This window comes from Octopus sinensis, linkage group LG2 (assembly GCF_006345805.1).
Source record: "Octopus sinensis linkage group LG2, ASM634580v1, whole genome shotgun sequence".
NCBI lineage: Eukaryota > Metazoa > Mollusca > Cephalopoda > Octopoda > Octopodidae > Octopus > Octopus sinensis.
This window is the reverse complement of record NC_042998.1, coordinates 153548958-153571754: the sequence shown is the minus strand read 5'-3', so window position 1 is coordinate 153571754 and position 22797 is coordinate 153548958. Positions and strand designations below refer to the sequence as shown.

Here is a 22797-nt window from a genome sequence, read left to right as displayed (position 1 = left end):
ACTCTAAAGAATCCCTGGCTATGATGCTCTCCCACTACACATGCTCAGAAATTGTCAGCCACTAAGAAGGGACATGCTCGAGTGGTTACAGCCAAGCAACTGACAAGCAAATCTGTGGTATTGAGCAGAATATTTGCTCTAATGATATTTCTGCTTCAGTAACTCAGCACTGAATCTGTCTGTAATGTAATGGAGAAAAGGTCAGTTTCAAAACATTGATGTCCAGGTCACAAAAGCAAAATTTGAAGAAAATAATAGTCATTTCCATTGATTTCTAGACAGAAACAAATAGGAAATAACACTTACCGAACAAAGACAAAAAAAAAAAATTAAGATTTTGTTATGAGATGTTATTTGTTTAGGAGAGCCTGTAGGGGCTGTGGGTACTGCCCACTCTCCATACCTATATAATAAAAATAAAATTACACTCAACTTTTCATACCTCTTAATGATGTATATCCTATCACATTATACTCAACTCATTGCTTTCCAGTTTCAATAAATTTACATTGAAGCTTATATCAACTTAACTATGTCTTATACGTTATTCAGTCTACTTTTGAGAGAGAGAGAGAGAGAGAAAGAGAGTGAGAGAGATTCTTTGATATTAGTTAATCTACTTGTTTTTATAAACCTAGCTGATACTGGTTTCCTAAAACCACCACCAGTATTAAGTTGCCTGGGTAACAAATTACCAACTACTGTTTGTAAATTGTCTCTGTATGACACATCTGATTCTATGGCTGCAGTCTAATGACTGAAATAAGTAAAAAGTAAAGGATAAAAATAGCAATTATAAGTCTACACACAGTTGCTTTAATCTGGTATAAATAGCAGCTAAATCTCTGACTCATACTCAACTGTCTTCAAAAATAAAGAAGGAAGGCAAAATATATGGTTGAAAAAACAAAAACAAAAGATAATCAAAGCTGGAACATATTTGATTGTGAATCTGTTGGATGAGGAATAACCTGGAGATTAAACAAGAAAAACTTCTTACTTGATATTGGGGCATTCATCACACACATGTTGCTGTACCATTTGGAAGCGACCAGGCCCTAATTGTGTTGTAACCATTTCCATTCGACAGTTGCACTGACGCTTTCCTTTAGCAGGTTTAGCAACTGGTTTGTACCTGATTACCTGAAATATACCAGAAGAAAAAAAAATGATGAAAGAGCTCAGATGGATATAATTTTATTTTTAATTGCCCATATTACAATAACATTTTTGGAAAATTATTTTCATGCCAGTTGTCTACTCAGTTTCAGCCATTCTAACATGTAGCTCGTTGTTGTCATCATTTCATATCTGCTCTCCATGCTGGTACAGGCTAGATAGTTTAATAGGATCTAATGGGTCAAAGGACCACATCACACTCCATTATCTTAGCTTTGGTATGGCTTCTACAATTGAATGAAAATCTTAACACCAAGTACTTTACAGAATGTACTGGGCATGGTCACATTGTACCAGTACATGTGATGTTGCCATATAACTTGCAAGACTAAAGAGCCATTCAAATGAGTGGGAGTATAGTAAAGATTGAAGTCAATTTATGCCAGGTGTTGAGAGTTCAAAGCATAGAAGCAGAGATGATGTAGTGGAGATACATAGCTACTCTGCATTATACAAGAGTGTATGGGAGTAATTGGAGTGCAGCTGGAAAGAAAGCTAAATATGGTAATGACAAGCATCAAAGCATGGAACAAGAAGATGAAGAAAGTGTGGGGACAGAAGATTAGGAAGGGTGGGTGCATAAAGGTTGCAAGAATGTGAGGAGAGCCTGAGAGATGATTACAGATGAGTGTAGAAGTGAATATAGCGAATGGTGAACAAGAGTGGATGAGTAGTTTGTGATGAATATGTGAGTTGCAGAGAAGGTAAAAAGAATAAGGAAAGCATGTCAATAGGAAATACTTAGAAGAGAAGAAGTGACAGCTGACAGTACAGAAAGAGTGAAGAGCTGCAGAATGATACAGTGCATAGAAGAAAAATGAGAGATAAGAAATAATGGATGGTGTAAGTAAGTAAAGGTTACAAGAGTATGACTGAGATATATATAGTGATTGAGATGGAGGTAATTAGAGGTATAATAGAAGTGAATGTGACCCTCATAACATCTCTATTCTCATTTTCATCAGATGCTTCAGCTAGTTCTCACCTAAATTTCTGATTGTTCAATGGATCTTTAAGCTTCAGTATCTTTTTTTTTTCAAACTGGTCTGTGTTTCTGAGTCCTTCTAGCACTAAATCTGAAATCACTAATCACTAACCTATGTTGGGTTGTACATCAGGAAAGGACTTCATATTTGCAAGCATCTGTTTTTCTTGCATATAAATAAGTTATCCTATGAGGAGAAACACTAAAGTGAATACACCACTTGCAGAATAGAGACAGATCTGTCAATGAATTGACAGAAAGAAGTATACCCATACATCATACCTATACATAAATGCAGAGACAGCTGTCAGGGGAGCATATTATGTAATAAGGAACAGAAGTGGTGAAAATGGGTTGGTTTGAGAAAGGGTTAGTAAGACACAGATTGTACTTTTCTCTTTTATGAAACTATTACTTAAAATTATTTGAAAATTTCAATATTTCTATATTCAAAAGACTTACACTAATGCCTCAAAGAGCAAAAATTTACAGAGATTTAAAATTAATGGAAAATACATGAAAACATACTGGATAATTATTTAATATTAATGAGAAATACATACTGGAATTATTATTTATATTTTAAATTATACTTTTATGTATAAGCTAGATACTTGCCCACAGAGAAAGGAAGGAGCATTTATACTACATACTTAAAGAATAGAAGTTTAGAAACTTATCTATCTTTCTTACTTGAATATAATGGGCTATCCAATGAGCAAAAACTTTAGAATGAATATATTGCTTTCAGAATAATAAAAAGAAACAGATCAGGCTCCTTTTCCTAATAAAGCTATAACTTAAAATTGCTTAAAAACTTGAATACTTCTGTTTAAAAAGGCTTATGTTAATTACTCTAAAACTTTTTATTTATATATAATTTGTTGTGAAAGCAAGACATGGAATCAAAGGGTCTTAAAGTTAACTTAGCAAAGACCTAAGACAAAGACAGACAGGATGCTACAACCATCAGGAAAATGGCTCTGCTTAATATGTAGAAAAAGAGTAGGAAGAAATTCCATTCACTGTATACAGCGCAAACTATGGATACATAAATGGTGCAGTGGTATCACAGGAAGGTTAATGGAAAGAGAGAGTGGACTTTATCTGAGACATGCACAGGAACAATAAACATAGAACACATGGGACAGATTTTCTTAAATGCCCAGGAGGTTCACTAGAAATAGTAGATACTTTCTGTTATGCAGGTGACCTAATCATCAGTGGAGGAGGATGTTCTGAAAACATAGGATGTAGAATATTCAGAGAGCTATTGCTTCTGTTGGTAACAAATGGCTTCTCACTCAGTGAACGGCATATTGTACAGTACTTGCATATGAACATTGATGATACATGGTAGTGAAATATGGGCCCTAAATGCAGAGGATATGCAAAGGTTAGAAAAGAATGAAGTTAGTATGTGCTATGCCAGTGTGCATACACAACAAAATGCAAATGTATTGAGAGAAAAAACTAGGCTTAAGGGGTATCAGGTGTATGGTGCAAGAGAAATGACTGCACTGGAATAGTTATGTGATGCATATACGAGGGGCGTTCAATAAGTAATGCCCCTGACCCACCTCCCATAGCAGTAGAGCAATGAAACTTGGCACAGTTATTAGTCTTTTTCTACATAGAAACCACCCAGAGTTACGCATTTCTACCATCGTTTGATGCAGCTCTGGAGACCGTTTTTGTAGATGACCCCCAGCTTGGTCCTCCAATCACAACGTGACGTCAGAAATCAAGGCTGCATCATCTGGGAAACGCTTTCCTTTCAAAAACAACTTCATGGCTGGGAAGAGGTGAAAATCTGAGGGTGCAAGGTCAAGAGAGTAGGGGCATGGGGGAGGAGTTCATAGCCGCATGCCTGTGCTTCTGATCTGGCGACCATCGAGTTGTGGACCGGAGCGTTGTCCTGCAGGAGGAGGATGCCTTTGCTGATCTTGCCCTGCCTCTTGATTTTGATAGCTTCTCTTAATTTCATCAAAAGTGAAGCATAATAGGCGCCTGTAATTGTGGTACCCTTTGCCAGGAAATCTGTCATCACTACTCCGTCCTGGTCCCAGAAGACTATGAGCATGACCTTGCTAGTGGAGGGCTGCACCCTTGCCTTCTTTGGAGGAGGTGAGTCACGGTGCTTCCACTGCATTGACTGGGCTTTTGACTCTGGATCATAGTGATGGACCCAGGTTTCATCCTGTGTAATCAGTCTTTTGAAAAATGTTGACTCATCTTCTTGGCACATCTCCAAATTCATCCTCGAGCACTCGACGCATTCTTGCTTCCGGAAAGGTGTGAGCAACCTGGGAATCCATCTGGCAGACACCTTTTGCATATGCAAATGGTCATGAATGATTGGTTTCCACAGACCTGGTACTAATCTTGACCTCATGGGCTATTTGCCGAATAGTTATGCGTCGATCTTCCAAAATGGCAGCCTCAACTTGATGGACAGATGCCTCATCAATAGCAGTAAGGGGCGACCAGATCTGGGAACTGTTTCCACAGAGTTCCGACCATGTTTGAATTCACAATGCCAGCGTTTTACAAGGTCATATGATGGGGCATCATCACCATAAGTTACTTTCATTTCATCAAAAGTCTCCCGTGGTGTGCATCCTTTCAAATATAAAATGCGAATCACTGCCCGACACTCAACAGGCTCCATTTCACACTTGACTCAGTTCAAACACCTGTAAATCAGAAACCACAATTAGTTCAGAGCTGTAATTTACCACTTAATCTATAGAGATATAGATAATTGCACATGCAAAATTTCAGCTAGATCAAACAACTGCAAGTGGGTCAGAGGCATTACTTATTGAACGCCCCTCGTAGATGAAGACAGCTGCATACAGAAATGCCAATCACTAAATGTGGATAAGACCTTTGAAAGAGGGAGATCCAAGACATCATATGATGATGTGATGAAAAAAACCTTAATGTGTTGAGCCTGAAGGAGGAAATGACAAGGACTAGGGTGACTGGTGATTTGTTATGCCTGAGAAGAACTGGTTATTCAGGCAAAAATGTGATCCTAAAAGCCTATCACTTTCTGTATGCCCTTACATTCAAGTTGGCCCCACAACCCATCTTACCAACACCCATCCCTCTTCTAGCTACAACACTAGCTTACCAGCAGAGATGCACATATTTCATTTACCATACTTTTTCTCTGGGAGCTACCTTCTCATGTTACCCACCTTGCATTTTCAATATTATGCTATACTACTATTGAACACCATCTTATATCAGCCATCACCCCACTCCTCACCCAATAACTCTCTTGCATTACATTCACTCTTACATACCTTAGATCTCTGCCCTTGTCACTGAGCACCCTTCCATCTCTCCCCACTCCTCACACTGCTCATCCCTCTCACCCCTCTGTACTGTCACTTATTCGTCCTCCCTGTCCCACTCCTATTTCCTTCACTTCCTCCAAATTGATATTCCCATTGACCATGTTCTATTCTCTGTTTGTCATTCATTGCATTAACTATATCCCAATATTCCCTATCTCTAACTACTTGTCACTTACTCATACTCTTGCAAACTTATCCGATCTTTTACCCCTATACCCCTCACCTGTTGTTCTTTCCCCATCCTTCTCATATTCACCCTCTTGTACCTTGAGGGTACTTCATACCACCACCACCACCACTTCTCTTCTTTTCCATCTTCTCTACAACAAAACACCTGTTCCTATCCCTCAATCATACTTTTGCCTCTCAACACCTAAAATAAGTCACCTCCCTAAATACTAAACATTGATCAGTTGAGGAAGTCATATCTTGCAAGTTACTTGGTGACCTTACCAGTTCTGGTGAAATGTAAATAGCACCAAGTACACTGTAAACAGCACCAAGTGTTGGCATTAGGAAGGACATCCAGCCATAGAAACCATGCCATAATGGACAATGGAGTTTGATGCAATATTCTAACCTGTTGGATTCTCTCAAATCATTCATTCCATGCCAGTATGGAATATGGATGCTAAATGATGAAAAATTAGTATTTAATCTTTCACTTCTAGATATAAGACACCTGATGACAATCAGAAACGGAACAGAATGAAACATAGTGTAGATGTAAGCATTAAAAATAAAATATTTCATCTCTAAAGATAAACCAAAATAAAATCAGACCTAGTCATTGAATATTATCAAATTGTTATATGCATTAAATACTAATCCAATTTCATTTTTCTGAAGGTGGAATCATATTTAATACTCATAAGATTTAAAGCAGTCATATCCAGCCAAAATAATCTAGCTATTGTATTTTCAAACCAGCCAGATCTGGCTTCTCTCACTTACCCTAAAATATAACTCTAAAAATAAACAATCATGTCATTGAAATCTCAAAGCTAAAAGGTAATGCATGACTGATTCAAATCAATGTGAATAAATATGCATAACATTTGACAGAAATCTTTTTTATGTTAAAAGGTTAAACATATTTACTGAAAAATATTATACATATTAAATATGATTCTAAATTTAAATTTTATTTATGCTGATGCAACATGACATCTCATATAATTCTGTTTTATCAAATATTTTATAAATTTTAGTCAAGTGTAAAAATAACTAACAAAAATCGAAGTTTGAAAATTACCTCTACAAAATTGCCTGAATAAAGTTCTTCTAAAGAGACTTCTAAATCCATAATGACATCTCCACCACGGACTACATCAGGTGTAGGATCTTTGCCAAAATGAAAATTTCCAAAAAAACTGTAATAAAGATTACAGAAAGAAAATCAAGGAAGGAAAAGAAAAATACATTTATGAAAGACTACAATATATAATGATAAATGTTGCTGCATTTTACAGCACTCTTTAACTGATTAGGGTTAAAACAGAGATAATGATGAATTGAATCAAAATATCAGTTAGCTGGTATAAACTACTTTAAAAAAATCTAACTAGAATTTGAATGTAGAGCGTTCAGATTTTCTATGCTATATAACTTGCAGAATTTTACAGACTGACTGACATGGCAGGTTAGCATAGACCAAGGATCCTTAAGTCTACCTGGTCATTTTGGGTCTTCTATTTGAATTGTATTCAACAACAATTGTGAGGTAACTAGACACCAGCCTCTTTCTCTTTATATATCCTCCACTGAACTATTTGTATAAAGGAAATTGTAACTGCCTTAGTAAGAATACAATCTAATGACTGAAACCAGTAAAAGAACTCAGTTAACTTGTATTTTGCTGATGCCTAACCTGGATTCTTTTACTCTTTCAGTGTTATAACATTTTCTCACTCAAAAATATTTATATGTAAATTAATCATGTCACAATGAACTAATATTGGTTGCTTGTACAGGCAGAAAAGGCTTTAAGAGATAATGAAAAGTCTTTATGTTCACCATACTGTTTTAATGAGAATTAGAATATTTATAAAGTGTAATATAGCCAGGAACTGAAACCAAAATGACAAACTTTGTTTTGCAGGAACTTAAGGCAACAGTTTCAAGTTGAAGTCAATTTTGAAAGATTCACAAGTTATAATTCTCATATACAAATATATACATTAAAAACTACCTTGAGAAAGGATCACCACTCATATCTCCTTGTTTTAAACCTTCCTCACCACGGCGATCATAAATTTTTCTCTTCTCAGGATCTGAGAGTATCTGTGAACAAATTATAAAATTAAACAGTCAAGCCACATTTTAAGTATATTTTTTTCTAAACAAATAAATAAAAATCCTTTATATAAGGTACCAAATAATTAACAGAAGCTTTATTTAAAATAGAAATAGTTATCATTGTATGGTTGTGCATGCATGTATTCATCATAACATTCGGAAGGAATCAATAATAAATTTTGTTATGGGATATCCTATATGATAATAACTTGACTCTCATAACATAGAATCTATGAAAGACCACAAATTGCAATCCAGAAAGATAGAATTAACAATTCTTGTGCTGAAGTCTGAAGCACTTAAACAATTTCACTGAGACAGCTAGCAACATGTCCACAAAGGCTTTTATTTTTCTTAGAGGGCTCTTAAAAAGTAATATATGTCATGCTATCTAACAGTCAAACTTTGATTCTTGGTAGGATCAGCAATGGGATTCGTGGGGTCCAGAACTGTTCACATGAACCAATTACTTACACACATTCACCAAGCTAGTTCTTAAAATTCTTTGCCTTTTTGCATTATGGCAACTGACTACAAATACCCCACAAAAAGAAACTAACAGAAAGTTTTCATTTTGGTAGCTAAATGAAATCTAATATAAGAGAATGACTACTGAATTCCAGGTAACTGACTTCAGGTTGTCAAGGAAGGAACTGAAGTCAACTAAAAAGAAGTAACATTTGCACTAATTTGAATCAATCAAATGTACATTCCTTTTCACTTTTGAGTTAATACTGGACTTCAGAATATAAATAGCAGTCATGTTAACCATTAAAAAAAAAATCAACTGAACTCCAAACTTAGCAGATGGATGATTGGTTGGTTCGTCTGTCGTCTTTTCCACCCACTGTTCTTGGGAGGCTTGTGGGAGTAAAGTCCTTAGGTATCTCCTACATAGGGCCCTATCAGAAGCAACTATCAATAGACGTTCTGGTTGCAATACTGGTTCCCAGCCAAGTGTTTTTGCATGTTAGGGAACAGATGATAGTCAGATGGGACCAAATTAGGAGAATAGAGAAAGTGATCAAACAGTTCAAAGTCACAGTCATGGACAGCAGCCATTGAAATGAAGGACTTGTGTGAAACAGGACCCCTTTCGTTAGCTTTTCTGGGTATTTAGTCTTGATAGCCTTTCATAACTGCCTCAGTAAGTTGGCATAGTACTCTCCATTGATGGTGTGGTCCTTCTGAAGACAGGCCATCATCTTCTCTGCACATGAAATGACCCTGGCCCTCTTTGGAATAAATGAGGAGAGGAGATTTCTAATTGGGTAAAAATTATCAAACTTTAACCATTTAGCATTCATATTTCTTTGCTTATTTATTTACATTGTTTGAATTAATCACACATTATTTTGTAGCTTCAAGATTTCACTGTTGTGTTTGCATGTTTAGAATGACATTGTAAGGTAGGTGTGGGAGGCTGTATCTGATCAGTTTTAATATATAACTGGTTAGATTAAATACTGAAGGGTTAAACCTCTGTATATATTTTTCTAAAATTTTTCTGGAACAAGTGAAGAACAAAATCAGATTCAGCATGAGAAATTACATCTATATATCAAATTTGAAAATGTTCGCTTAATTTTAAAATTTCAAAAACTGTGATAGCAACAGGAAAGATCTGGGTGTTCTAAAAGTGTAGTTGCTAGAGGACAGAAAAATTTTTGCTGTTGGCAATAAAAGGTCTCTCTCTCTCAAAATGAAAGGCAGATTGTGTGATGCTTGTGTATGAACAGCTATGCTACATTGTAGTGAGATGTGGGCCCTGAATGCAGGGGATATGTGAAGATTAGAGAAGAATGACACTAGTATTCTCCAATGAATGTACAATATCAGTGTCCGTGTATGACAAAATGCAAATATGTTGAGAGAAAAGTTAGTTATAAGAAGAAACAGATGTAACATGCCAAAGAGAAAACTGTGATTGTTTGGTCACAGGATGCATATTGATGAGGACAGCTGAATAAAGAAGTGCCAATCCCTTAAAGATGATCAAACTTGTGGAACAGGGAAACCCAGTAAGACAAGGGTTGAAGTGGTAAGGGCAGATCTCAAGATGACAAAGGAATGGGACATCTGGTGATATGAGGTTCTTGAGAAGACCTGTCCACCCCAGCAAAGCTGAGTTCTGGAAGTGCTGTGTATATTTTGCTCTCCATTCACATTACATTGATTCACTTGCACATCCACTCTCAACAAACCAAAATTATCTCTCATATGCCCTATGCCTACCTCTTCTATTCCTGCAGATGACCTAAACTTGTTATATCCTCCCCCTGTTGACTGCAACATTACTATCCTTCCACTGTCCCTTCACCCATCCCCCCTATCCCTCTCCAACTCATGATTCATTGGTCATCACTCTTCAAATCTACCCAACTTTTTTGCAGTTGCAGGCTGTCCTACCATCCCTTCATCTGCTGCTCCCCATAAAAGTTTCCAACCCCCTCACACCCATCATCTTCTACCCACCCAGGGCCTTGAGAGGGCCACCAGGACACCTCATATCTAATAACTATCTCTTCACAATTCCTACTGATAATTCTCACCCTCTTAAACTAAATGTGTGTAACCATGTGGCTTTACTACAAGAATCTGCTATGTCCCTCTATCATACTGTATCTCCTCAATCACCAGCATAAAGTTGACTCCCCACTTTTCTCAGGGTTTGTAGTCATGCAAGCAGCATGATGATCTCAAGAGTGCTGGTAGCATGAAAGAAGTACCCATGACACTGTAAAGTGGCTGGCATTAGCAAGGGTATCTAGTTGTAGAAAATATGCCAAAGCAGACATTGGAGCATGATGCTATCCTTGGAAATGTCAACTCATCCACCCCATACCAGCATGGAACTTGAACATAAAATGATGATGAAATACAACTAAGGAGAATGAAAACATGAGAATTATGACACTGAAATAATCCTATCAAAACAAACAGGTAATGGAAAGGATTGTAAGACAAAGGATGAAACGAGGAGTGTCTAATGAGACAAACTACAAGTAAATAAATATTATTCAGAAAATAAAGTATGGATTTGTGAAGAATATGTATATTTTTATAATTTTCAATATATCGTTTTTTTCATCAGGCAAAATAAAAGCTGATGATTAAATTTTGACTAGTGGTTTATACCTTAAAATTTTTGTACCTTAAATTGTGTTACACACAAAAGAAATATATTTGAAAAAGAATAAAGGAAAGAAAATCAGAAGCATTTTGATTATCATGCAGACCAGTTTTTATTTTGGTTAACTTTGTTTATTATTATAAACGTTTTAGATTAAAGTTACATCAATAAATATTATACCTCATATGCAGCACCCAAATCCTGAAATTGATCTGCAGCTTTGGGATTATCTGGATTCTTGTCAGGATGCATCTCTTTAGCCTTCTTTCTATAAGCCTTCTTTATGTCATTTAGTGATGCAGATTTTGAAACACCAAGTATTTTATAGAAATCTCGTCTGAAAATCAGATTGATAAGAAATTAAATATTCAGGAATAAGTTATTAATAAACAAAAACACATTGAAAAATCCTAAAATAAAACCAAATAATTAGAAAATAGCTATGCATGTGGTATAAGTTTTTCTAAAGGAAAATAAAGGAGAAAGTACATTAAACTATAAGCCTTGATGGTATCATCATCAACATCATTTAACACCTTCACTCCTAATGGGACACATGAATCCCGAGAAAAGATTTTTTAATACTAAAGTGAATTTTCTTCATTTAAAATGGTTTGGGATGGCACAAATCAGGGTTACAGCGTAAGGAGTAGGATGAAAAAAGAAAGAGTTCACTTGTCCAGAAGCGATTATCTTTTATAACAAACTAGCATTATGACCCGTCGTTGCCAGGTCATAGTGCATGTATATATGTGTACATATTACACGTACATCTATATATATACATCTACACATATAATACAAAATACAAAGTTATATCTTGATATCGCTAGTGATAACAGTACTCAAAATATGTAACAGACTGGAATTGTAGGCCCGTCTCTTGCAATTTCGATCAATTGTATCTTGTCCTCCCTCTTGTATAGAAGTGTGGCTACAATCCAGCCTACCTCTACTTCTGGGGGGACATTTTTAATTTATAAAGGTAAAAATAAAATATTTCCACTTTGCAAGTTCGAGTCGAGTACTCCCATGCACGCTCCATCGACTTGAACTTTGCTCCTATTGTGTCGAATTTACCGCCTCTGGTTAGATATCTTTCATAGTCGCACCAAGACACTTTTCAATGGTACTTTCCTCCAGGTGTTCAAATCTTTTTTCTCTACATTGTATACTTTTGTATACTTTATAGACAATAGTCTTTTCTTTAATTTAATTTTTTTATTATCCATCTGGACTATTCCATTTCTGCATGCTAATTTTATTTTTAATTTATTCCCATTCATGTGAAACCACTTATTCAAGTTCAAGTCATTGATGCAATTTTATACCAATTGCTATTTTTACTTTTGTTATGTTACGATTATATTATACTTTAGTTTGATTTTAATTATTACTTACTACATATAATTCAATTGTTATTATTATTTTTATTGTTAAAGTGAAAGTATCTGACATAAAATAGAGAAATGTTTTTGTTTCACTTTTAACACGTAATACTGAAATAGTGGAGAAGATATGATATTGCTATGGGCTCGCTCTAGGCAAGAAGTTGAACATTTTTTTTTTGCCCATGAAACTACATGGACCCTAAGTAAGGCATGTGTAAAATGTGAATGAAATTGGTTGTGTAGTTCTCAAGTTTTAGGGAATTGTAGTGGAGAAGATATGATATTGCTGTGGGCTCGCCCTAGGCAAAATGTTAAAAATTTGCCGATAACACTCCCCGGACCCCAAGTAAGGCATGTGTAAAATTTGAATGAAATTGGTTGTGTAGCTCTCAAGTTTTAGGGAAACACACAGACAGACAGACACACATTCTCAGTTTTATATATATAGAGATATATGACTGGAGTAGATCACTTTGATCAAATGGTAACATTGCATGAACTGGATCAAAAAAGCAGAAAATGATGGACTAAAGTGTTCTTCAGGTTTCTGATGACAGCTGTATATAACAGCTATGTTATTCACTCTGAAATTCATCATATGAAACCACCATTTATAAATTTCTTGGTAAATGAAGCAGAACATTTGATGAAGGCAAGAAGGTCAAATTTTCCACAAAATATGCAGCACATATCGACACATCTCCGTTCAAGCATCTCAACAATCTCACCAGACCTACCTTTCAGTTTGCTGACGTTGAGAGAGCCAACCCTGAGAGTGTGGGAGGAATGGGCCCTAGGGACCCTGGGATGGGGAGCAGTGGCGTCATGTACCTGAAAAGAGAGCTCGCATTTGGCAGAATTCATAAGCAAACAATAGTCTTAAGTTCAACCTGCGTACACTACACTATTATGTTTTGCATTGTATAATCACTACCTTATATAGTAGGGGTGGGGTTGGCGTAAGGCCTTTAGAGGTGTTCATGGGAGATAAGCAAAGGAAGACAAAATAGGGACCTCTGGCACAGGTGGAGGGGTGGGAGGGACTTCCGGTACAGGTGGAGGGTGGGTGAACCGCGAACTAGCAACCATGCGTTAGGAATTAAAAGAGACAGAGTGAAGGCTGATAGATAGATAGGCACATAGCGAGCCAGTGGGAGGGGGGTCACAACACGCGGGAGGAATGGTTCCGGGATTTGGAGAAAGACAAGATTAGAGATGAATGACTGTGATCGTGTGATAAACTTTCATAGAAGAGTGAAAGAATATGTTGCAAATTAAAGAAATACGTGAGCTAAGGTTATCTCAGACATCCACAAGTAAGATGAAAAGACATTAACAGTAAGACGAAACTATAGAACTATATTTACATGATGGCATGGTGCTGAATAAGACAGAATAGAGAGAAAATAATAATAAGGGTTTATGATGATGATACACGCAGAAATACAATGAAAGATAAGTAACAAGCTGAAAGGTTAAACTCTCTTATTTGAAATTTTTCATCCTCTGAGATTCGTATTTTATAACCAAGGTATCGGTCAATTTCATAAGTATTATTTGGAAGGGGTCATTATATATATTATTTTATAAGTGTTATTTGAAAAAATAATAATAATTTATAATAAATATATGAGAAAGCAATTATAGCTTCATTTTGTGTTTGAAATAAACTGTAGGATTTATTTCCTTTTTATTTCCGTAATTTTCCGAACTTGCTAACATGCATGTGAAATACTGTCGGGATAGGATAGTCCCAAGTATTTGTTTGTTAGAATACTATTGAGACATTTTTGTCCCACATTCAAAAATCATATGTAGTGATAAAAAAAATAAAATAAAATTCTAATTATGGCATATAATGAAGGTTTAAAGAAGTGGAAAATGTGAAAAAATAAAATAAAAACTGATTGTACAAAAGTCAGAGTGAACGGGTCAACATCCATCTTCCATGCATGCATGGGAAGGATGGTTGACAGGAGCTAGCCAGGTAGAAAAACTACCCTAGGCTACTGTGTCTGTTTTGACAGGGTTTTTATGGTTGGATGCCCTTCCTAATACCAACTACTCCACAGAGTGGATTTAGTGCTTTTTATAAGGCACTAGCATAGGTGAGGTTAGTTTTGGCATGATTTTTACAGCTGGATGCCCTTCCAAATGCTAACCACTTTACAGTGTGGACTGGATACCTTTTACATGGCACCAGTACTGTAGCGTAACCAAGTAACTCACAAGACAAGGAATTATGAGAGGGGCAGAGGCATTTGAGGTAGGGTACTTGTGTCAGGGGATGAAAGGTTAGAGTGTAACAAAGAGGCAGCTGCAGCAGAAACAGGGGGCATTGGACGAAGTGATCCAGTATCAGATGATGAAAGGTTAGAGAGGCAGAAATAGGTGGTTAGTTATAGAGGAGACACATAGTTACCCAGTGAGAGAGAGAGAGAGAGAGAGAGAGAAAGAGCACCGTTAGGTGTTGCCAAGAAGGTGTAAGCAGGGAGTGGGGATTGTAGTAACTGGAAAAAGTCTGGGTAGAAAAATGGGGGGGAGTAGCAATGCAGTAAGGGCAGGAAAGAGGTTTGGAAGACAATCATAGTTTATGAAGAGGAAATGTGAGGAAGAGAAAGATGCAGTTTAGAAGAGGAGATGTAGTTCAGTTTCTTGTGAAAAGTTTGTTGTTACATGTGGATGGGATACAATGTTTCACATATTCAGTTTTGCTGACATGGGTGGGTCTTCTCTGGAACCTCATATTGACAAACATCTTGGTCCATTGTTGTCATTTCCTCTGTGAGCCCCAACATCCTAAAATGTCTGACAGTGATATTATATCCAAAGTGAAGTTGCATCATATAAAATGTGCAAATATTGTGAGAAATGTTCTAGCTCCATATTTTGATGGAGATTTGATTTCTGATATAGGAGATAGAAAATTTAGACTGTTATTAGGTGAATCCAATGATATATCGATAAACAAGTTGTTAGGAATTGTTATAAACTAGCAGTATAGCCCATCTTTGCTCGGGATTAAGTTAGGATTATTAAGCCAATCAAGCTCTTTATTTCAAAGCAAACTTAGTAACATCGATGTCAAATTTGAGGGAAATCCGTTGAAATTGGTAAACTTTTGGCAGAAATTTTGCAGACAATTTGATTGGAAAATCCCATAAGGAATAGGTTTATTGATTTTTTCCACTCATCGATTGTTTTTTTTTTTCATTTTTGGAGAACTCAAAGCATTCAAAGACCCCATGAGTCCTAAGTAATGCTGGCATCAAGTTTGAACAAAATACATCAAAATTGGTAGACGTTATGGTTGAAAATGGGGTGTAACCAATTTTAGTGGGAAGTCCTATAAGGAATCAGTTTATCGATTTCTTTTTATCCTGATTAAATGGAAAATCCCATAAGGAATCAGTTTATTGATTTTTCACCCCAAATAGGACTTAACCGAACATTGCTGATTCAAAAACATCTTTATTTATACTTTAAAGTTGGTTTTCATACCCAACCCAGTTCTACAGAATCAGTATCACGATGGAAGCGCATGGGTTGGGTGTTTGATTGGCACAGGTGATCAGCTTGCATATGCCAACCCTTTTGAAAACACCACCCCCATCATGTAACCCCACTTTGACCATGGGTTGAGAACCCTTCCAGCAAGGAAAATAGAACACCCAAAAGGGCCCTTGATCCTGTGTGAGAAGCGGTTATGTTCAGATCACAACTAAGTATATATATATATATGGGCAACACACACACACACAAACATATATGTACATACACCTATTGCATACATGTGTTTGCACGCCTTTGCCTCTGCCACTGTCTCACCACCACCTCTTACCCAAGCAAATTTGGCACCCGGATGTAAGTTTTGTAACAGGAATAGAGAAGCCTATCTTCTCCTGCAGAGATGTGAAAGTCAGATCTCTCCTTTCGAAAACATGAACAGTTTCGAAACATTGTTTACAAAATAATAGCTGATCATTTGCGAAGGAGCGTGTCTACAGTCAACACGTAGGTCTTTTGCTCTGGTAACCTCTGCTCCCTCCCATGTTCACGCACGACCAGCTATATATCACTATGAGTAGAGCAATGGATTCAGCTAATTTGGAAATTAGTTGTGGAGAAACGGAGAATATCGTTTATATTGTGTGTATATATATATATATATATACGGGCAACACACACATACACACACACATTGCATACATGTGTTTTGTACACATACATGCTCGTGTGTGTGTGTGTGACTGAAGCCATTCACACATACATACATACATACATAACAACCCCTAAAAAGACGAAATTTTAAAAATCTGTTATCTCTCTCTCCCTCTCCCTTCCTCTCTTTACACTGTTGCTAGAAGGGGACTTAACTCATGTTTGGTTTGTAAACAATGGTGGATTTCTCCGCCTGAAAATTGTTAGAAGTTATGGCTCAAAATTATTTACTGCTATTCGCGGGTGCCTCAGGGAAAATAATTTGACGAAAATACAGCTAGGGTCGTGACGAATGTCTTCCTAAAATTTGAGCAACATGTGTGCTAATTTGTGGGTGTGCATAAACTATATTCACGTACACACACATCCTGCCTTATATATATACAGATTACAGTGGCACTCACAAAAAAGTGCCACATACACTTTCTCAGTATGGTATCTTTAGAATCATGTGATATAAATGGCATTGTAGATGCCTTAAAGCTGAATTAGTGAAAAAGAAATTAATTATAAAAAATTTACTATCTATAGGAATTGACAATGCTAGAGTAATGATAGGAGTCAATAATGGCGTCTTCCAGAAATTAAAAGAAGTTCCATTATTACTTCTATTTATTACTTCATTATTATTACTTCATTATTATTACTTCATTCTTTACAGTTAGCAGTATCCTACACTGTGCTGAATGCTTGCTCATAAATTTAGAATTTTTAGTATCTGAAACCTATAAATGGTCCTCTCATTCTTCAACAAGACAAAATGCCTACAAACAACTTTCACCTTGCTATCAGTGATAAAGAGCCTTTGAAGATTGTGAATTCTTGCACAACTAGGTGGCTGTCAACAGAACCAGTGGTAGATAGAATTTTAAGCCAATGGTTTGAATTGCAAACTCACTTCCAAACTACAACTACAAAGGAAAAATGCTTTACAGCACAAATATTACATGAAATGTTTTGTGATTCTAGGAATGAACTTTACCTTTTATTTTTGCATCCAATTTTAAAACATGTTCAGGAAGTGAATAAACTGAATCAAACACTGTCGACAAAACAAGATTACTTGAAGATCTTTCAAATTTGATCAAATTTGTTGCTAATATGATAGTGTTGCCAACATGTAGAATTGATCCTCTTGATCTGGATGCTTCTATTGAAAAATTTCTGGATCCTAAACCAAATTTAAACTGCAGGTTCAAGAGAAAGATAGCAGAAATGATTATCAAGAAGACTGTAACAGCCACCGAAGAAAATAATATCGCAAAAGAGCACAACAATTTTTCCTCTGCCTTTATAAAGAGCTCAAGCATCATTTGTCAGGAAATATTAATACACTGAGGAATATCAAATGTTTTACAGTAGAGAATATTTTGCAGCATTTCAAAGAGCAATACATTTAAATGAAAAAATTGCTTCAATTGAAATTCAGTTTAATAGCATTCATTTAGTTAACTGGACAAATACATCTAATACTGAAGCATTCTGGCTTGGAAGTCTTGGAATATAAAGATGCTACTGGAGGAAATCCTTTTGGAGATTTTGCAAATTTTGCCATTAATCTATTGACATTACCAAACTCAAATGCAGAAGTTGAACAGTTGTTCAGTAGTATGGGTGTAATCAAATCAAAATTGAAAAACAAAATGCATCTTCCTATGCATCAATAATGTCTATAAAATATGGCCTGAAAAGATATGGTAAATGTTGCAAAAACTTCGATATTCCAAAACACATAATTAACAAGATTGGAACCTTGAATGTATACAGAAGTCAAGACCTAGGCACAGCAGCTGAAAGTGATCAAATCAGTGAAATTCAAGAAATTATTTCTCAATGCTGACTATAATTAGAGAAAGTAAATAAAATGTAAATAAAAATTAAGCTTTTTGATATAATTAGTCTTTTGCATTTTTTTGTCATATTTAGCATTTTTTAGCATTTTATTTTTGTTACTTTTCTACTGAAATTTAGCATAAATTCTGATTTTGAGTTGGCAACACTGCTACATACACATGTGTATACATAAGCGTAGGTACATTCATGCTGATAAATATATGTGTACTTATATATTAATATATATACACCCACAGTCTCCTACTTGCATACATATGTGCACACACGTGCGCTGGGAACTTACCGAATTATTATTAGTTATTACTCGTAATATTATTTGTCAGTGATGGGTCATGAGATTATGTAAAAATACATATTTTTATAGAGAGCTGGACCACTATGAACAGACACTTAGGTGGGATGGAAAAGAGAGGAGGGAAAAAAAACTCCCTGAATTATTATTATTTCACAGTGTTTAATCTTGAAAATTCATATTCGGCATGGCGGGAACATCTTGGAATTTTCTCCACATGCTTATTTACCAAATTCTCGTTACTTCAAAAGAAAGAATCAACAAAAGACGAATACAACACCAAGAATGCTTCAGACACTAACAATCAAACAGAACACTGCAAAAACAAAAAGTTAAAAGACAAATACGAAAATAATAATAGTACAAATAACTGTACCTGCTGCAAGAAATCCTCATGGCCGCTCATGAACCAATGTGTCCAAAAAAAAAACATAATATATAAAAGCACAATCACTGCACCACAACAAAAATATGCATACATAGGTGCCTCAGAAAACTAATTTAATGTTCAGTACCGAAACCATATCTCATCATTTCAAAAGGTAAAGAGATGACACGCAACTTCACCAGCAGATCTAATATGGAAATTGAAGGAAAGAAAAATTAAATACCAAATGGAATGGTCAATAATGAAAAATGCACACGTATCTGGCATATGCGACCTTTGCCTCGAGGAAGCATTGTGCATCCTGCTAAGTAATGACAACCTGGTAAACAAGCATGTGGAGAAAATTCCAAGATGTTCCCACTGCACCAGATACGCATTTTCAAAATTAGATATATACCCCTTCACGTAGATGAACAAATAAATATACAAATATACTGATATATATCCCTAAACATACATATATATACACATACATACATAGACTTACATATACCTTCATTATATTTATATCTATATATTCACATTGATACTTTAGAAAAACGTGACTTATATCTCTTTTTTATATTATAATTCTGAAATGCAAAAAGTTTGTTTGTTTGGTTTTGGCATTGAGAACAGGTTAAAGGGCACTTGATCCTGTCGGATTGACTCTGAAATTTACAGGGACATGTAAAATGAGGTGAGGATGCGAGTGGGCTGGGTTAGAAATCCCCATCTTAAAAGGTGTCGTTGCTAGGGCCAAAAACGCACACTTTGATAAGTCTACTCTCATTCTTTTATGCATCTGTCTTTCTCCATCTCTCACTCTCTCTTTCCTCCCTTCCTTTCACCTTCTCTCTATAACGTCATTTCACAGCATCTATTATCTTTCCCCCGCCGCCATCACATTTTATTATCTGCCTGTCTTCCTCCATCTCTCTCTCTCTCTCTTTCCTTCCTTCCTTCCTTTCAATTTCTCTCTATAACGTCGTTTGATAGCGTCTACTATCTTTCCTCCACCGCCTTCGCAAGCACTGTCACTCTCTCTCTGTCTACGTCTGTCTGCATTCATAAAGAGAATTATCATCGCTACCACCACCAAAACACAATCATGAGAATCTTTCTCTTAAAACAAATCATCTTTAGGTTTCAAAATATTTCATTTTTCAGTCCTCTCTTTTCATATATCACCTTGTCTTCCTCGATCTCTCTCTTTTCCCCCTTCCCTACACATTCTCTCTCTATAACGATGTTTGACACCTCCGCCATCTCTCTTTCTTCTCCAACACGTCGCTCAATGTATTTCTGTTTGTATCTATAAAGACGAAACATGACAGCCGCAAAAGTTTAAATATTCCCACCACAGGTCTTTCAGAAAGGTGAATTATTATCTCCCACCACCACCGCACAATTATAACATATTATTTATCAGAAGATATGTTATTATTTTGCGTGGATAAAAGACTTTAAAGAATTTATTTGTATGCTCAAGGCAACCGTCATTAACAAAAGTTTGTCAGTAAATTTGAAAAATTTTCCAGTTTTGAAATATTTACTTCTTAACTATTTCATTCGTTTTCTCATTGTAAACCAAATCATCTTTAGGTTTCAAAATATTTTATTTTTCAATCCTCTCTTTCATATATGACCTTTTCTTCCTCGATCTCTCTCTTTTCCCCCTTCCCTCTACTTTCTTTCTATAATTACGTTTGAAGCTTCGCCGTCTCTCTGTTACTCTTTCTTCCAAAATTTACAGGGACATGTAAAATGAGGTGAGGATGCGAGTGGGCTAGGTTAGAAATCCCTATCTTAAAAGGTGTGGTTACTAGGGCAAAAAACGCACACTTTGACAAGTCTTCTCTCTTTCATATATGACCTTTTCTTCCTCCCTTCCTTTCACATTCTCTCTATAACGTCGTTTGATAGCATCTGTTACTCTTTCTTCCACTGTATGATTGTCGTTTCTTCTGCACATCTTGATTATCTCTTCATTCTTGAAAATAAAGATATTAAAAAGAACATGGTTCATAAAGAAGATTGGGTTAAGATGTTTGCAAACATTTGATCCAACTCATTCGTCTCTTTATTCCTCATTTTCCGATTCCTTCTACGTCTCCATTGAACGGTTTTGTCAAATTATTGTTTCTTCACCAACATAAGACATTCATAAAGTGAATGAGTTGTTAATTACATTTTATACACTGTTCCATTGTTTAGGTGGTGTCGAAAGGACTGGCATGTGTCACCATATAACCTCTGTCAGTCAAACTCCCAACTCATGTGTTCACGTCGTGATACCCTTTCTACAAAACTGAGCTGGGTGTGAATTCTAATTTCATACACTATTGCAGATGTGAGTTTACAGTCTGCCTTTTTTGGTTTAAACTATCTTCTTGCAGGTTAAAAACTTTATTTGTTTAGAGTCCTCGACAATATTCGCCTCCGAAATTCCATTTTTCAATTTTATGATTATACCCAGAGTGCTCTAATCCAATATGAACTGTCTTCCCATTGGCGGACGTTTGTCTTTTTTTTTTTTTTTTTTTTTAGAAATAAATGCATTGCCTCTTTCGTTTTAAAACAATAAAACAATGCTACATTAATACATTGGTCCAACAACCAAAACATCACCCGCGCGTAGAGCAGGTCACCTTAAGCTAGTCTCTATATTATAATTCTGAAATGCAAAAAAGTTTGTTTGTCTGGTTTTGCGACTGGAATGAGTTAAGGGGCACTAAATGTGGTTGGATTCGCTCCAAAATTTACAGGGACATGTAAAAAGAGGCGAGGAAGTGAGAGGACTAGGTGAGAAATCCCTATCAGAAAAGCTGTGGTTACTAGGGCAAAAAACCCCACTTTGACAAGTGTTTGTCGTTTCTGTCTTTTGCATATCTGCCTGTCTTTCTCCGTCTTTCTCTCTCTTTCCTCCCTTCCCTTCACTTTCTCTCTATTGACAGCTTCCACTATCTTTCCCTCACCATCTTCGCCAGCTCTGTCACTCTTTCTTCCCACCACCTCTTTCTCTCTCTCTGTACGTCTGTCTGCATTCATAGAGAGAAAGTGTTAACAACCGCAAAATTTTGAATATTCCTGCCATAGGTCCTTTATAACAGGGAATTATTATCACCCACCACCACCACACAATCATGAGAACAATATTATGAATCAGATATTTATTAGGTTAATTTATATATGTGTGTGTGTGTATCTATATATAAATATATATATATATAATGTATATATATATACAAAGTGTATATATCTGTGTATATATATATATATATAGATATATGTAATTTGTATACATTTGTATATATAATGCATACACACTTACACACATATATATATAATGTGTGCATTATGTGGATGGATTGAGCTAAAAATATGCACACCTATGTTAAAAGTGCTGGCGAGCTTGCATGGCAACTATTTTTTTCCTCAAATGAAAGGCATGACCTCTAGGACAAAATTCCTCATCTTTTGAAATGTGGCCCGAGTAGACTCGAATGAATTCAGGTTATATTAACCAAACAAGTAAAACAATGAAAAACTATGCCATTTTAATCCCAAGCAAGGTTTGCTCAATTGAAAGGTGTGGCCTCTAGGGCAAAATTCCTCATCTTTTAAAATGTGGCCCGTGTAGACCTGAATGAAATCGAGTTATAATACCGAAACAAATAAAATAATGATAAACTATATTAATCCTGAG

General features: G+C 35.9%; 1 protein-coding gene across 4 annotated transcripts in view; it reads right to left on the bottom strand.

Annotated features, from left to right (window-relative positions):
- LOC115227683 (dnaJ homolog subfamily B member 11) overlaps window positions 1-22797 on the bottom strand; it is an 89184-nt gene that overhangs the window by 49940 nt on the left and 16447 nt on the right. For 2 of the 4 annotated variants that reach the window (XM_029798435.2, XM_029798449.2), the window contains 4 exons: window positions 11144-11300; window positions 7724-7815; window positions 6788-6905; window positions 1001-1143 (listed from right to left, as the gene is read on the bottom strand). In XM_029798435.2, the coding sequence (XP_029654295.1) occupies window positions 1001-1143; window positions 6788-6905; window positions 7724-7815; window positions 11144-11300 (510 nt within the window). Of the gene's footprint in view, window positions 1-1000; window positions 1144-6787; window positions 6906-7723; window positions 7816-11143; window positions 11301-15059; window positions 15182-17638; window positions 17763-22797 lie in introns of those variants that run through there. The other 2 variants (XM_036500241.1, XM_029798442.2) reach the window with 2 other exon arrangements.